We start from the raw sequence: 16,610 nt of genomic DNA on the forward strand, positions 1-16,610 counted from the left end.
TTTGGGAAATGCTGAGTTAGAATTGCATTTTAAATTACTCTGTACAAGGGAAACGTGATTTTCCCCAAAGGCAGGTGTTCGTGTGGTTTATGTTTCAAACTGAGACTCTTCTGAGACTCAAAGGAGATGATAAAAAAAATTGGAAGTATTCAAGTCTTTTTCAATTCTGAATTAAACAGTTTATATTCTAAAATACACTATAAAATCTATACCAATTAAATGCAACAAAGTTGAAAAGGAAATAAATTAGTTTTTTCTTCTTTTTAAATAGACAATAGTAAAATACTAGAGACAGCTTACTAGACACAAAAATCATGAACAGCAGCTAGCCATTAAAGTCTCTAATATTTTGCTTATTTACTGATCCTAAGAATGTAAGGGAAAAGGTTCAGCAGGCTGTACCCATTCTCTCTCTCACTCTCACAACACATTTACAGCTGTCCATCCAGACCAATTGTACAGGCATCTACAGAATAGACACATAAAGAGAAGTATTTAAGTATTCAGGTATTTTCAAACTATTTATTTGACTGGCAAGTTGTTTTATTATTTTGATAGACCTATAAAATAGCATTGTTTAAAAACTATTTTCAAAATCAGTATTTTCTCCAATAAAATAAAAACAAGATAGATCCAGAACAAATACTAACTCAGATGAGATATGCAAGATAACAGGCATAAACCAGAACTGGCCTGGAGAAACCCAAACTCAATGTCACCCTACCCAAAGGCTTCCACACAATTTGTGAGTATCTTCCTGATTATGATGTAGGGTAGCCAAACATGACTGTACACAGCCAATTCTAGGCAACGCTTTTGTACAGCAGGCTTAAGTGTATGCCTATATTTCCACCTATTCATCTATACATTAACACCACCCATGGATTGCCCTTGGGGCAAGATCTGGAAATAAAAAGGTGAACAAAAACCTTTTTGCCTTTAAGAGGTTTGATCTTACTCTGTTTTCATGTTAGGAAATTTTTGGTTGTTAATGTTAAATGTAGATTAAAAATAAAAGCAAAACAATTCTATGAGTACATATAAAAATATTTCTTATCCACTATATTGAAGGCAATTTGAAAAACTGATATATCTATTTTATTATTGTTTTGTACTTTAAAGTGTTATAATAAAGCCTACTATATTGTTTCTGAAATAACATAGATAGCAGATCAGCATACCTTGCATTTCTTTCAGAAGGTCTGTTGGTTTCTGCATATACACCTGACTTAGGTGCATATATCTGCCTACTTTTTAAAGATAAAGATAATGTCTGTTAGGTAAGAAAACACTTTTCTGTTAAATTTAAATTAAAAAGAAAGCACATTCAAGAAGATCAAAGTGTGTTAGAACCATAGCACTACTTGAGATAACAAACTTTACTTTAGCTCTTTTAGTTGGCTGGAACTCAGTCATCTCCTATTTGAAATTCCAATGACTCCAATATACTTATTTTTTAAAAATTTAGTCTATCAGTTTAAATGTTTTTAAATCACTGGATATATCTAGAAATATTTGTCCTAAATATGCTCATGTTCGTATTTTTTAGTCTCCAGACATCTGTAAAATATTTTCATACTTACCCCTACTAGGGAATATTTAAATATGTTAAGACTCCTTTTCTTTGTTATTAGGTATCAAAGGAATGATTTTTTTCTTAAACACGTATCGTATTTAAATATTATCAAGTGTGTCTCACTCTGCAGCATGCCCATGGTCCATTCCTCAGACTGTGTACTTTTCTGATTTTCTTATTTCTTAATAAATTCTTTACTCCCTTGCCTACCCTAAAAAGAAAATACTGTCAAGTATTATTTGCTCAAATAAAATGGGAAATATAACTATCAAGTACACACTGAGAATGAACAGTAGCTGTCAGAATTAAATTCTATGACTTTAAGTTCTGTCACGATTTGTAATATAAAGCTTTTCTCTGCTCTTTGTATATGCATCTGACTGACCTTCTACATTCTTGCTTGTTCTCAAGAAACTATATTCAACTATTTTTTTGTACTCCTGAGGACATGTATTAATTACAAAGGAAACGATTCCCTTTTACGTTCTTTCATTAAAATCATCTTGCTGTGATTAAAGTAATCAGGATTTAAAACATGCAAGCTGTCCTAGTTTTATTTTTAAACACTGGCAGAAGAACAAAGTCATAGTAAAAATGAATTACACCAATACCCGTGAAATTTAGCAACTTTTGATTCTAAATAAATTTACCTATTTTAGATTAGAATTTAGACAGCATCAAAACCACTTCAGCCCCTTTTAAAAAATCCTTTTCAAATTACGATTTATTACTAATTACTATAATGTAAAAGGAAAATAACATAAGAAAATAAACTTGAGAAGTTATTTCTAAGAATATGATTATAACCATCTTACAAATAAAAAGCTAAATTTGTTCTATATTTTTCATTAATTTAATGAAGGAATATTGTCTAGACTCTTTAAAAAAATTCACCCTCTCATCCTAAAGACAAAACTTCACAGATCCTATGATTTTTCACTGAAGAGAAATTTGGATCTGTTTTTTAACCCAACGGAATGAATACCTAATGCTACAGAATCTTGCTGCCCAGTCAGCACTTTTTAGCTGAAGTTACCTGCTGACTGAAGAATAGTTTTATAATTGTGTCTTACATGTGTCAAAAAATCACCACTGAAAATACAAAAGAATCAAAGGCAGGCAATCATGGAGATTTAATGTATTCAGTCTTCATTGAGATGCTCTTTTTAAAAAGTTCATAATAATAATGGTCTGAGATTAACCAGTTTTAACAGAAACACATAGGAAGATTTTTAAATCTCTGAATTTGTTTCTAAGTGTTAATTATGGAGTGACAGAGATTCAAAGCTGAAAAGCAAGTTGTTTTTTTTCTGATTGAGACAAGTTAATTAGAACATTTTTTTTCAAAATCTGTGATAGTTTTGAAATAAATTACAAATTCAGGAGTCCAAACAAGATTAAAGAATTACCCTAAGGTATTTCTAACATAAATGTAGGTTTAAGCAGTAACACAAAGTTTCAAGAATATCTTTCATCATTAGATAAGAAAATGTAACTATTAAAGGGAAACTTAATTAGTAGCAAATAGAATCCATATATGTTTTAAAATTTTATTTCATATATATACATGTTAGATTAAGCCTGAGCAAAAACACTTCCTGCACATGAATAATATTCAGTTTCTATCTTGAAGGCATATTTCTATAGGACAAGTTATAGCCCTCAGTATTCAAAGGCAAATACACCTATGGGTTGGCAAATAAAATTAGAAAAAGCTTTACAAGTGCTTCTTTAGTGAATGTGCACACAGAGCATAATCATGCTTTGCACAAACCAGGTAAATAATTCATTTATTTTCATTTTCCTTGAACATTTTCATTTTGATAAATTCTGGAGTGCTAGCTTTTACCTATTATCCCGCCTCAGCTGGTTAGAAGAAACAGGAGATCTGGGTTTTGGAGGTATTGGAGGGTGGACAGTTGGTTCCCTTCAAAACAGAAAACAGTAGATCCTTTCACCATGGAAACATGGTAAATTTTAGCATTTATTAACCAATTGTATTTACTGCCTACATGGAAATATCCCATGCATCTCACAACCCCTGTGCATGAAGAGCCTGAAAGGTAAGAATCCATGAAGAAGCAAACTTTAAAGAGGTCAGACATTCAAATTATGAGTATTTTAAAAATGCATTTAATCAGGTTTTAAAAAAATATCTTTTTTGCTATAGCTTAAAATATAATGTGTTCTTTAAACAGCTTAATTTTTGCTAGAATATCTAGCTCAAGTTGTGGCATTCTGGGTTAGCAGCACAAGAGCAAAATAAATGGTCCTTGGCATTAACATATAAGCTTCTTTAGGAATTATGTCAACTATCAGGATGCTATGGAAAGACGAAGTAATGCTTTCAATTCCACAGATCTCAAGGTGAAGTTGATTTAAAGCTCTTAACTAAATCTACCATAAATATTTTCAGCATAGGTTGATTGGATGTGCTAGTAAAGTAGATGTACTGTCAGTCTAAACTTGCCAACAAAGTACCAACTGTCATGATTTAATGTCCCAGGTCCTGGAGATAGGCCATTACGTGGATATTTTTGATGAGTTGGCACCTTTCCAAAGGATGTCACAGTCCCTACCTCCCTCTACCGCCCCCCTATTTCACTCAAGATAAATTCCATTCTACCTAGTGGAAGGTTCCTTGTGTTCTAGGCTCCATGCACCTTGTGGCTTCTGTAGCACACTAGGGAAGAGTATGGACTCTGGGATCAGTCTGCCTGAGTTGCCAGCTGTGTGACAATGGGCTAACCTGGTTCCATTTCTTCATCTATAATAAATTAACTAATAGGACTGTTGGGGTGTTGTCAGCCTAACTGAGATCATGCTTTCATTCAACAGACATCTCTAGGTTGGTTTCTGTGGGCAAAGTACTCTTCCAGGTGCTGGGAACACAACAGTGAGTAAAATCCTTATTCTCAAAAGGTTTACAATAAACAAACGTATGCTAGATGGAGAAAAGTGCTATGAAGAAAAATAAAGGAGGAAAAATAAAGAGCAATGGGGGGTAGGGGAAGCACTATTTTATTTGGAATGGCCCGGGAAAGCCTCTCTGTGAAGTAAAATTTGAGGCGAGACCTGAAGTAAGTAATAGCATGGGTCAACCAGGGGAAGAGCGTATAAATACGGGCATCATCACCTTAGAGATAGTACTTAGCACTTAAAACTGGAGGAGAATCCCAAGGGAATCAGTGCAGGTAGAGACTAAAAGAGTGCCAAGGGTTGAACTCTGGGGCCCTCTGATATTTAGAGGTCAGGTATATGAGATGGCAACAGAAGAAGAGTCTGAAGCAGAGTAGCCAGGGAGAAAAGCATAGAAACAGGAGGGCCTGATGTCCTGGAAGCCAAGTGGAGAAAGTGTTTAAAGGAGTAATCAACTGTGTCAAATACTCCTAATAGATGAAATTTAAAAAGCACTGGGAAATTACCATGAATTTTAGCATAGTGGCCTTTGATGAGAACAGTTTTGATGGTGCAGTGGACTTAAGAGAAAATGGGTGGTACAGAGTTAAAGCCATTTATGTAGAGATTTCATTTGAGGTGTTTTTCAGGGAAGAGGAAGAGTGAGATGAGTAGACACCTGGAAGTTGATGGGTTAAGTATGTAGGTATGATGATCAGAAGAATCCAGTGGAGAGGTTAAATTAGGTAATGCGGAGACTGAAGGGAAACGTGCTGAAGATACATCCTTGAGAAAGGACAGGACCTAAGGCACAAGTGGGGCAGTTGGTCTTAGATAAAAGCACAGAGAGCTCATCCACAGTAGCAAGAGAGAAGGGAACTATATGGGTACAGGTGAGATTCATTGGTGGACTCAGGGTAGAGAAAGTTCTCTTCTGTTTTGCTTCTGTTTTCTTAGTGAAATGGGAATCAAGATCATTAGCTCAATGTGAAAAGGGGGAGCAGGAGTTAGAGATTCGATGTGAAAGGGTTTTCTAGGGGAGTGGGATTCAGGAAATGTAAGACAATGATAATAATAACAGTATGCCCTTATATTTTAATTATTATGTGCCAGAAATTTTCTAAGCACTTCACATATATTAACTTATTTAATCATTTCAACAAACCTAGAGGTAAGCATTGTTCTTCCCATTTTACAGATTAAAAAACTGAGGCACAGAAAGTTAAAACGAATATCCCAAGGTAACAAAGCAAGTGAGGGGCAGAGTGGGGACTCTGAACCAGGACCTGTAACTTCATAAGCCCTTGCATGTTTTGCTGCCTCTCAAGGGGTCCTTGGGCAGCACCAAAGGCTCAGTCGAGGTTAATGCTCATGGAACTAAAATAGAGCCAATTGGCATTGTTTTCTCTTGCCATATTCAGTTGCTCCAGGAGCAGGAACAGAATAAACAGAAAGTTGGATTTAACCAAGTTTATGATTTAGCCACGTGAGTGCAACAAAGGGAATGATGGCAAGGGAGTGGACAGGGGTGTGTAAGGAAATGATTACAGTAGAACCATGGGCTCTAAAATGGGTATAGAGGGAGAGGAGGATGTGAGGGGTGGAGTGTGCAAAGATGGTAAAGTCAATGGATTGTTGGGGTGGGCCCTGAGGAATTGTTGGATTCAAAGACTTGGGAGAGTAAGCAGGAAAGATAGGAAGGCGGGAGTCAGAGAGGGAAAGCCTTGAAATGGAAATTTTGTCAGGGACATGGTTTTAAAGGTATGGCCTTAAAAGTACATGGTTGAGGTAAAGGAGAGGACAAGATTCCTGGAGAGGCCAGGAAAGAGAGAGGCCAGGGTGGGGAAGGAGCCTCTGAATGATCTTGAAATCATCCAAGACCTTCAGCTGATTTCAATAAGAGGGGAACGCTCACGATAGCACGGTCCAAGGAGAAAAGCAGGGTGTTAAGAAGGTGGGAGTTACAATTGACGGGAAGCAACAATGAGGAATAACCAGAACCCTACTCTTCCTCCAGGCTCTCAGGTTCTTGGGGTCAGGAGAAACATCCCTCATTGAGAGGAAGGCTTTGGGGGAGGCAGGTTTCCTTGGGAGAGACCCTTAAAACATGAGCGATTATTCAGAGATGAGGCTTTGATGATAATGGCAGACACAAAGGCACAGTGGAAGAATTTGAGAGGTCATGAAGACATTAGATTGGGTCAGGTTTCAGAATATACAGGGTTCTGTGGGGATGGTCCAGGTGATAATGACCTAAGAGGAATCCTTTGGGGAGCCAATTTAAATAGGAATGGAGGACATGATGGGACTAGTCCTACAGATTTCTCTACAAAGTGTGGTAGGGGGCACTAGTGTGCTGAGTGGGGCCAGCAGTGGAGCACAAAGCAGTGTGGGCCTCTAGCTTTTGTGTTGATGGCAGCACTGAACCAGCAGAAAGGTATGCAAATCCATTATAACACTGCCTGGCTCATAGTAGGTGCTCAATAAATGTCTATTGCTGTGGTTCTTGTTGCTTTCACTCCATAAAGAGCCAAGATTACAGTCATGCTCTTCCTGAACCCACTTGTTCTTCTGAAGTCACCCTACTATGTTGTCCCTCTCCTCTGGAATACCTGCCTCTCCTTTTCTTCTAGATACTTCCTCTTTGCCTTTCAGACTTGAGCTGCAGTGCTACTGCCTCCAGTAAAACCCAAAGCAGTGTTGGGTACTTTCCTATGCATCCCCACAGCACATCCTCTTCATAACACATGTCACAGTATTCTGAATCACCATAATTTTCCATCTCCACACTAAATTGGAAACTCCTAAAAAGGATAGCTATATTGCAAGTACTAGGATAGTGTATGACATAGGCACCCAAGAAATAAGCATTGAATGAATTAATAAGGGAGTGATTGGTTGAATTTCTGTTTGGTGATGTGGGAAATAGGTGCTGAAGAGGGGCCTGGAGCATTTCCAATCTGGGCAAGTTAGCCATTTGCCAGGCACTCTATAGCATGCTTGCATTGTATGACACGCCAGAAAGAACGATATGCATTGAAACAATCTCCCTAACCTGGCTTAGTGTCCAATTCCACAATTAGATATTATATCTACTATATCTATTATAACCTCCTTTTCTTTTAAAAAAAAAATTCCTGTGTTGGGTATATGTATTGAGCCATACTGAGTCTTTACTGTCTATCTGTGAATTAGCTGATAACATGCTTTCCTCACGGAGGTAGAGGGAAGGGGATGCGGTTGTTCATTCCTGGGTGATAAGGGGGCTGCAGAGGGCACCAGGTATCTGCGGACAGACAGGAGAGAGGTCATCAGATGGGATGGAGGTTTACAAAAGGTAGAAATGGGATGATGCCAAACTTTGCTTATGCCAGGATTTTGTTAATGACCTTTTTTTTTTTTTTTTTTTTTTTCCATTTTGACTGTCTTAAGCCCTCAAAGAAGTGGGGAAATACAGATTGGGTAGGGTCAGGAGGCAGAAGAGGGTAGAGAAAAAGGGAGATCTGGGTACACAGTGCTGAGATGGTTTGGAGAGGCCCAGTAAAGCAAAGGCAGGCATAAGATTATGAGTGCCAAGAAAAGCAGAGGAAGCATATTCAATCCCGAGGATGGGGCATTTACACCCCTGTCAGGCCAGAGGCCAGGCAATGCTATTATTTCACCTCAAGGCACTTTTATTTACAGCTCTGCAGTGACAGCCACAGATGACAGAACCCAAGCCCTCTGAGGGCAATGAGGGAAGTTATTCATGTTGTGCCAAGAGACAATGTAATGCTTAGCTGGGGTGCTAAGCAAGAAATAGACAGGAAGCTGTAGCCAGGAATATTAGAAGAGAAGGAAACAAGAGACATTCATGTGGAAAGAACCTGCCAGACTGCGGCTCTGAGACCCTAATGTTGCAGATGGTTGCACTGACCCAGGCTCTACCCCCAGCCTTACCGCCACTCCACAAGACCTTTGCAGGATCCATGCCACCATATTATAGAATAATAAAGAATAATGTCCAGGAACGAAAAGACAGCTCTCAAGAGAAATGTGGGAACTTACAGCAAGGAACTTAAAGACCTTAGCTAATAGAAATAACACTGTAAAGAAAGGAGGTTCTATTACTTCATTTTTGCTTGCCACTGAAAGGACCACTTGCTTTGGTCATGGCTCTCTGCATAACTTGCTTGGCTTTGTGACTTCCACCAAAGACCTACTTTGGGAAGAACATTTCCATATATACTTCCTAAGGCATGGGTCTAAGTGGGGCCAACAATAATTGACTAATACTTAACTGAGAGTTTAGTTTTCGTTTTCCATTGTGCTTAGCTTTTGAAGTCTACAAATAGAAATTTTATTCCAACAATGGGAAGGGAGATAGAACTTAAACTTATGAATCTCAATAATGTGTCGGACACTTTGCCAGGCTCTCACACACATTACTTTATTTAATTCATATATTTTCCCCATGTGTTGCATTTTTCTTTTCATATTTTGCTGTGGTTCAGAAAAGTTGAGTAATTTGACCTGTGTCACTCTGCTAGTAAGTGGCTCTGCCAGGATTTTTTTTTTTTTTGGCTTTTTTTTTTTGGCTTTATCTTTTTAATGTTACATTAAAAAAATATGAGGTCCCCATATACCTCCCACCCCCCTCACCCGACTCCTCCCCCCATAACAACAACCTCCTCCATCATCATGAGACATTCATTGCATTTGGTAAATACATCTCTGAGCACTGCTGCACCTCATGGGCAATGGTCCACATCATAGCCCACACTCTCCCACAGTCTACCCAGTGGGCCATGGGAGGACATACAATGTCTGGTAACTGTCCCTGCAGCACTACCCAGGACAACTCCAACCCCTGAAAATGCCCCACATCACATCTCTTCCTCCCACTCCCTACCCCCAGCAGCCACCATGGCCACTTTCTCCACACCAATGCCACATTTTCTTCGATTACTACTAATCACAATAGTTCATGAATAGAAAATCAGTAAGTCCACTCTAATCCATATTCTATTCCTCCATCCTATGGACCTTAGAGTGGTTGTGTCCACTCCACGTCTATATCACGAGGGGTAGATCAGGATTTTAACCTAGTTTTTGCCCACACCTTTTCCTTTATACTCCTTTTATCTAGTCAGTGCTCTTCTGGGTATTTCCACTAGCAAGTCTAATGACAATGGATTGCTCTGCAATATATCTTTGCCCCAAGAAGTTTATACATATAATTTACTGGGGCCATTAGCACAATAAGCACTTATTCCACAATTGCCAAATTATAATGTTAGGGCATATAGCAGTGTATGAGGCAAAATGAGGCATTCAAAACAAGAAAAAGTGTAGGCCATGCTCACAAATAGCTTATAGAATACAAGATAAATGCTTAAATGTGGTGATGATGTGCTTTCTAGCAACCAGTGACAATTTCAATAAAATCATATTACAGTAATGGAACATGCTTTGGACTAGTGCTCAGGAGATCCATGTTCTACACCTGATCCTGGAAAGAGCACTTATTCTCTCAGAGAGTTTATCTACATTATGAAACAATTGGTCTAGATTTGTGAATGGTGAACCACTAGGTGGTGATGAAGATGTGTTATTTCAAGGAATCGTCAAATCCTCAAGTCTCCAAGCACTTGGTATTTATTTGCACATATATATACTACACTTCTCAAATTCAAATTCATATTTTATGTATTTCTAGATTCATAGCAACTTTTTTTCATTATATATTTTCTCAAAGACATACGAATAATGCAACTATTATTAGTTATTAGAAAAAAGGAGATCTGAGTACACAGATGCTGAAATTTTTCAGCATCAAAAATTTACCCAAATGGATCATTGACGTCCCATGTAAAATGTAAAACTGTAAAACTTTTAGGATATAACAAAGAAGCAAATCTTTATAACCAAGGGTTAAACAAAGAGTTTAACATAAAAGATGCTAAACATAAAAGAAAATATGATAAATTTGACTCCATTGAATTAAAAAGTCTTTTTTCTGCAAAATACAATACTAAGAGAATGAATAAACAAGTCATACATTGGAAAAAATATTTGCAAATCACATAACTGACAAAGAATTTGTAAGCAGAACCTATTTTTTAAAAAGGGCCTTTCAAACTTCAACAGGAAAACAAACAACCTAACCAAAAAAAAAAAAAAAGTCAAAAGATCTGAAAAGATAACTCACCAAAGAAGATGTACTGATGGCAAATAAGCATAAGAAAAGACTCTCAACATCATTAGTCTCTAGGCAAAGGTAAATTAAAGCCACAATGAGATATACTATGCACCCGTTAGAATGGGTAAAATATTTTTTAGCTGACAATATTAAGTGGTAGCAAGGAAATGGAGCAACTGGAATTCTCATACATTGCGGGTGGGAATGCAAAATGGTACTGCCACTTTGAAAAGAATTTGGTAGTTTCCTATAAAGTCGAACACACTCTTAGATATATGACCTAGCAAATCCACCCATAGGTATTTACCCAAGAGAAACAAGTACATATGTTCACACAAAAACCTGCGTGCAACTTTGGAAATAACCCAAATGTCCTGCAAGTGGTGAATAGATAAATGAACTGTGGCACATCCTTACAATGAATTACTACTCAGCAATTAAAAAAAGCAATAAACTCTTGATATATTCAAGAGCATGGATGAATCCCACATGCATTGTGCTAAGTGAAAGAAGCTAGATTCAAAAGGCTGTGTATGTATGACTCCATTTTCCTCCAGAGAGAAAAGGGAAAGAGATGAGAGGAGGGAGAAGTGGAGCCTGTTCCTTGGGTATGAGGACACTCCTAAGCAGCGTGCCTGTACCCACCTCCTTCCTGTTCCCACTGCTCTCCTCAGGGTCTTGCACAGCCTCTGTGCCAGGGTCTGCTCCCTGCACCCACAACACCCCCCACCCAGGCCCTCCCCCCTCCCAGAGCCTTCCTACTCCAAAGCCATCTTCCACTCTTCCTCACAAAATCCAACTCTCCATTCCCTCAGTGTGTGCAAATTCTGCACAGTTTCAGCAGGAAAGAAATTTGATTTATGTAATTGAAGAGCCAGAAAACAGCTCTTTTAACCTGTCAGAATGTTCAATGTTTTAATTGAGGTAAGCAAACTTATGACACTCATTGGTGGAGTTCCAGGCAAAAAAATGAAATAGTTAAATAAATTTAAAAATATATCAGACTGGTATGTATGGTTGGGCAGAAGGAGTTGTCACTTAAAAATAATTCGGGCTGGCAGGTTGACCCTAGATATCCTGATTCTCATAGCTGCTGCTTTTCCTTTACTTCTCTACATGGAAGCTTCCTGGGGGATGAGAATATGGACCAGAGAAAGCAGGGATTCTTTTCACTTGTTTTTTCAATGTATGTGTTACTTAAAACTACTGTTAGGAAGTCAGGGACTGTCTATTTTGTCTCCATGGAACGGAGGAAAAAGCAACTCACTGCTAAATGTTAAAACCTTCATTTACACATTCTGAATTATCTTTCTCCAAGTGCTATTCAAACAACAGGTTTTAAAAATAATGAACGTTAACTCGAGCTAATGTTTTCATTATTTTGCATGTTGAGAATGAGTAATGTAGACATTCAGGTATGATTTAAAAATCACTGCACTTTGACATATTACTGAGTGTTTTAGAATCTTAAGATTTTCAAAGCAGATTCTAGTTAATACAAAGAATATTTTTGTTGAAATAAAAATGAAATTGCTTGTTTTTATTTAGCATGCTGTCAAATCTTGTAGAGGTTTTGGTACCAAGAGAGTTAAAAAGAAATGTTGAAGCATAATGAGAAAGGTTACATTTTACCATTTATAATTACTGACACAGAAAAAAATAAATGCGGTGCCAGGTTGCTATGGTAACTCACTTATCAATCAGGGTTTCTCTCTCCCCCTCCCCCATGTCTACCAATCAGCTAATTGAATATGAAACTCACTGAAGGAGAAGAGGATGAAACGAATAATGATGAGAAATTATGATGGCATGTAACAAACATTTAGTTACAGAATAACATTCCTAGATGTGTTTTTACCTTTTAAATTTTATCAAATATTCCAGTTTCTCATCCATTTTTGACAATGATTCCAGAAAAATTTTTGTTATTGTTGTCGTTAGTGGCAGTTTCAGTGATGTTCCTCAATCATTAAACTGGTAACATTAACAAATGTTCATATTGTCGGTTAAGCAGGCACTTGAATTCATTTTCAGTAAGGTTCCTAAAATGTTTGCATGACATTTAACTGCTGAATCTCTAAATCACCTAGTCAGAAGCATTTGAATGACCATAAACAGAATACTGAGATTTTAATACTGAGTTCTGAAACCAAAAGTCACTTCAATCTCAACTTCCCAGAAATATTATTTCCGCATATCATGGTAATGCAACTGCATATTTCTCATGAAATGCACCTATTATCCGCTCCATTATCCACTCAAGCTTGGTGAATGTTGTAACTCTTTTAAAGAGTTTGAAGATGAGAAAGAGTTGAAGAACTTGAAAAATGAAGGCATATACTAGGAATTGTTAGCAACTTGCTTTGCGTCAGCCTTTCTGATAGATGTTAAAATGGAAGAAGTAGGAAGGGGAAATATGCACTAGCTGACTTTTTATGGATTTTCCATATTGATGACATCTATACTTTCCTTTATATACTTCACGATCCACCCAAATTGCATAACAGTTGAAATTGCATTAACTCTTAAAATATAAGCACATAAATTTATGTAAAGGCATTTAAGTTTACCACAAATTATGAATGGATGTCTACCCATAATGTCTTACCTGAAAAGAGGTTTTTCCACATGACATCGGATTTGCAATTACTGAATCATTCCCTGCTGCCACCAAACATAACTATAAAGGGTGAATCAGTGAATGTCCCTTGGGTGGAAAGCCCATAGTTCTACACACACACACACACACACACACACACACACACACACACACCATGTCCCTTAGTGTCAGAACCTTTGCTTCTCCCTCTCTTTTCTACCTGGAATGGCTCCATCCTCACTCTCCCCCCGACATCTGACTTACTCTTATGCATTCTTTAAGATTTACCTCTTTTGAGCCCACTATAGCCCAAACACACTTTCATTGTTTCTTCTTCTTTGCTTCCATATATTTGTGGCTATGTCTATCTTTGTGCTTCTCATAGTCCCATGGGTCCACTCTCAGTCAGGGCTCGCCTTCATGTGTTGCCCTTCCAGCTCAAAATGACACCCCTGGTGGACTTTGAGCTTCTTGTCTTATACATCTTGGCTTATATTGCTCTGTATTCCTAGCATGTAGCAAACTGTGCTCTTAGCACACAGTGCAACACATGTTTGAAGTGAGAGAGAGAGAGACAGGGAGAGACAGAGAGACAGAGTGAGACAAGAAAATGTGTTTATGTAGTCACCATCGCCTAACAACATAGAATAAGATCTAACTACAAAGAGACAAACAGAATATTGGCTCAAGGGAAATTCATTCTCTTTTCTTGTAGATAATAAGAAAAATTGAAACCAATCTATCAGTATGAACTTGTTGACAAATTACTATGGATAAATCTACTTTATGATTCAGAGTTGTAAGACAATGCTTTCTAGTTGATGAGCATATTGCAGAAGTAAGTGATGTTTAAGGTCATTCCTAATTAATTGCAAAATGAGGGTTGTAGACAATACACTTATTGGATTCAGATGGCAAGAGCAATTCCTTAGCTGAGAAAGTTGTATGGAGGGTATAAGATCCATGCCAGACTTGGCTTCTACCCTACCAACTTCTCATTACTACTCATCCTTACCATGGTAATGGTGGTAGAGATGGTCTCATTTCCTAAAAATGGCCAAAGATCTTATAAATAGGGATTTCTAATAGTCTTAACTAGTTTGCTCTGGTCTTTTACAAGGGTAACATTACCACTCTTCCCAGTCACATCTTTATTAAAAACCTTTGCAAGTTGTATTTGGACATATCAAGAAAAAAGTTTTCAAGAACTATGGCTGTGAAGAGAAAGAGATAGGGTACCACATGAATAGGTTGTAAAAGTAAAGAAGGCTGTTAGGGTTTTTTTTATATTAGGTTTTAGGAGGTAATTTTTGAAGATGAAAGAGATTTGAACGTGAAAAGTTGAGGAGCGAGCTAGTGAAAGAAGAGTGTGATCAGAGAGGTAGGAGAAGAGATTGATGACCCTATAATGGGGAATAACAATTATAAAGCTAAAATTTTTATTTGGTTTTTATTAAAATTAAAATAAATTATAGTTTCCAATAGTATTTGATAAAACTTAGAAGAAAATAATCTTTGTTGATATATCTTGATAAGTCAAAACACCATGCTGTGGTTATTTCCTTTTTCATCAAGAAAAGGAAGAAGAGGTCAGAGAATGTTTACATTCCAATGACCAGAAGCAGAATGAATAAAAAGTAACCCTAGAAGTTCAGAACTTTACACATTATGTCTAATCATGAATTATAGCATCTCTCCTTAAGGTTTTTCAAAGAAGGGTCCAAGAAACTTTTAAAGATATTCAATTCTTAAGTCCAAAATTTTCTTTGGTCACCCAGGTCTGAACCTTCTCATTGCAAGACTAATGTATCTCATATAAAAAATAATACTTGTTTTAGGAAACTGTATTTTTCACTTTAAAATATGGTTATTTCACAAAATACACTTTTCTTATTTAAGCTTTAACTGAACTCACCAGCCTTATGCTAATTTATATGTATATATATATATATAATTATTTCTAGATATATCATTATACATGCAGATAAAGGTAAAGACCTAAATATAGATCTATATAGACATAGGCATGGATAAACACAGGCATAGGTACCTATAGATACAGCTACATATATAGACAAAGGTATGCATGCCGTGGGCCTTCTGTTGGTAAGAGAGATTCAGACTCTCTGAGCAAAGCTTACCTTTTGCAGACTGTTTTTAATAAAGACTGTAACAGATTTAAACCCGAGCACTGACCCAAGGTTTTACTCCGCAAACAATTATATTTTATTTCTTACACGGGATATATTTCAAGAAAGAAAAAACTGAGGGATGGGGTGATCCACAGTGTCAAAGGCAACACAGACATCAAAGAAAAAAGGAGAGAAAAGATAGGAAATGGGTTACTTGTTTGTTTATTTATTTGTCTTTTTTAAATTTATTTTTCTTGTAGTTGGTGCTGGGGTTTAATATATACCCAGGGGATCTGAATCTCTGGACTGACCATATGATAGCCAGGCCCTGAGCCTCAACAGACTTCAGCTCCTACACTCTGGTTTATTGGACTTACCCCACTGAGCTAACATGGAGGTGAAGAAGGTCAACCACCACACCATGGAGCCAAGAGTGCCTACAACTGAAAGCAGGAGGATTGCATCCAGCATCCATGTGGATTCTAAGTCTCCTCTTGACATAGATGTGGAGTGGGCACAACCAATCCAAGGTCCACAGGATGGAGGAATAGAATATGGATTAGGGTGAACTTACTGATATTCTATTCATGAACTATTGTGATTAGTAATCGAAGAAAATGTGGCATTGGTGTGGAGAAAGTGGCCATAGTTGCTGCTGGGTGTGGGGAATGGGAGGAAGAGATGAGATGTGGAGGCGTTTCCGGACTTGGAGTTGTCCTGGGTGGTGCTGCAGGGACAATTACTGGACATTGTAGGTCCTCCCATGGCCCATTGGATGGAACGTGGGAGAGTGTGGGCTATGATGTGGACCATTGACCATGAGGTGCAGCGATGCTCAGAGATGTATTCACCAAATGCAATGAATGTCTCATGATGATGGAGGAGAATGTTGCTATGGGGGGAGTAGTGGGGTGAAGGGGGGTGGGGGGTATAAGGGGACCTCATATTTTTTGAATGTAATATTTTAAAAAATGAATTAAAAGTATTAAAAAAATAATAAAATTTATTTTTCCGGAAGCCTGATGATCTTTTTAATGTGCTGCACAGAGAGGGATGCATGGGAGGAAATCCAATTTGAGGGAATGATAATGTGGTAAGGAAAGTAAGGTTCACCGAATGAGGAACAGAAAAGAGAGTGAGGGTGTCAGGGTTAAGATTATTTTGAAGAAGATGGGAAGAAGAATGAAGGGATGAGGGAGAGCCTATTAGCAAAGAGTGAAGAGA

At 37.6% G+C, this 16,610-nt stretch overlaps 1 protein-coding gene across 12 annotated transcripts in view; it reads right to left on the reverse strand.

Moving 5' to 3' along the window:
- Window positions 1-16,610, reverse strand: part of SCEL (sciellin) — a 110,356-nt gene that overhangs the window by 63,190 nt on the left and 30,556 nt on the right. For all 12 annotated transcript variants that reach the window (XM_058276517.2, XM_058276518.2, XM_058276526.2 and 9 more), the window contains 2 exons: window positions 3,426-3,503; window positions 1,182-1,250 (listed from right to left, as the gene is read on the reverse strand). In XM_058276517.2, coding sequence (XP_058132500.1) covers window positions 1,182-1,250; window positions 3,426-3,503 — 147 coding nt within the window. The remainder of the gene's footprint in view (window positions 1-1,181; window positions 1,251-3,425; window positions 3,504-16,610) is intronic.

This window comes from Dasypus novemcinctus, chromosome 15, assembly GCF_030445035.2.
Source record: "Dasypus novemcinctus isolate mDasNov1 chromosome 15, mDasNov1.1.hap2, whole genome shotgun sequence".
NCBI lineage: Eukaryota > Metazoa > Chordata > Mammalia > Cingulata > Dasypodidae > Dasypus > Dasypus novemcinctus.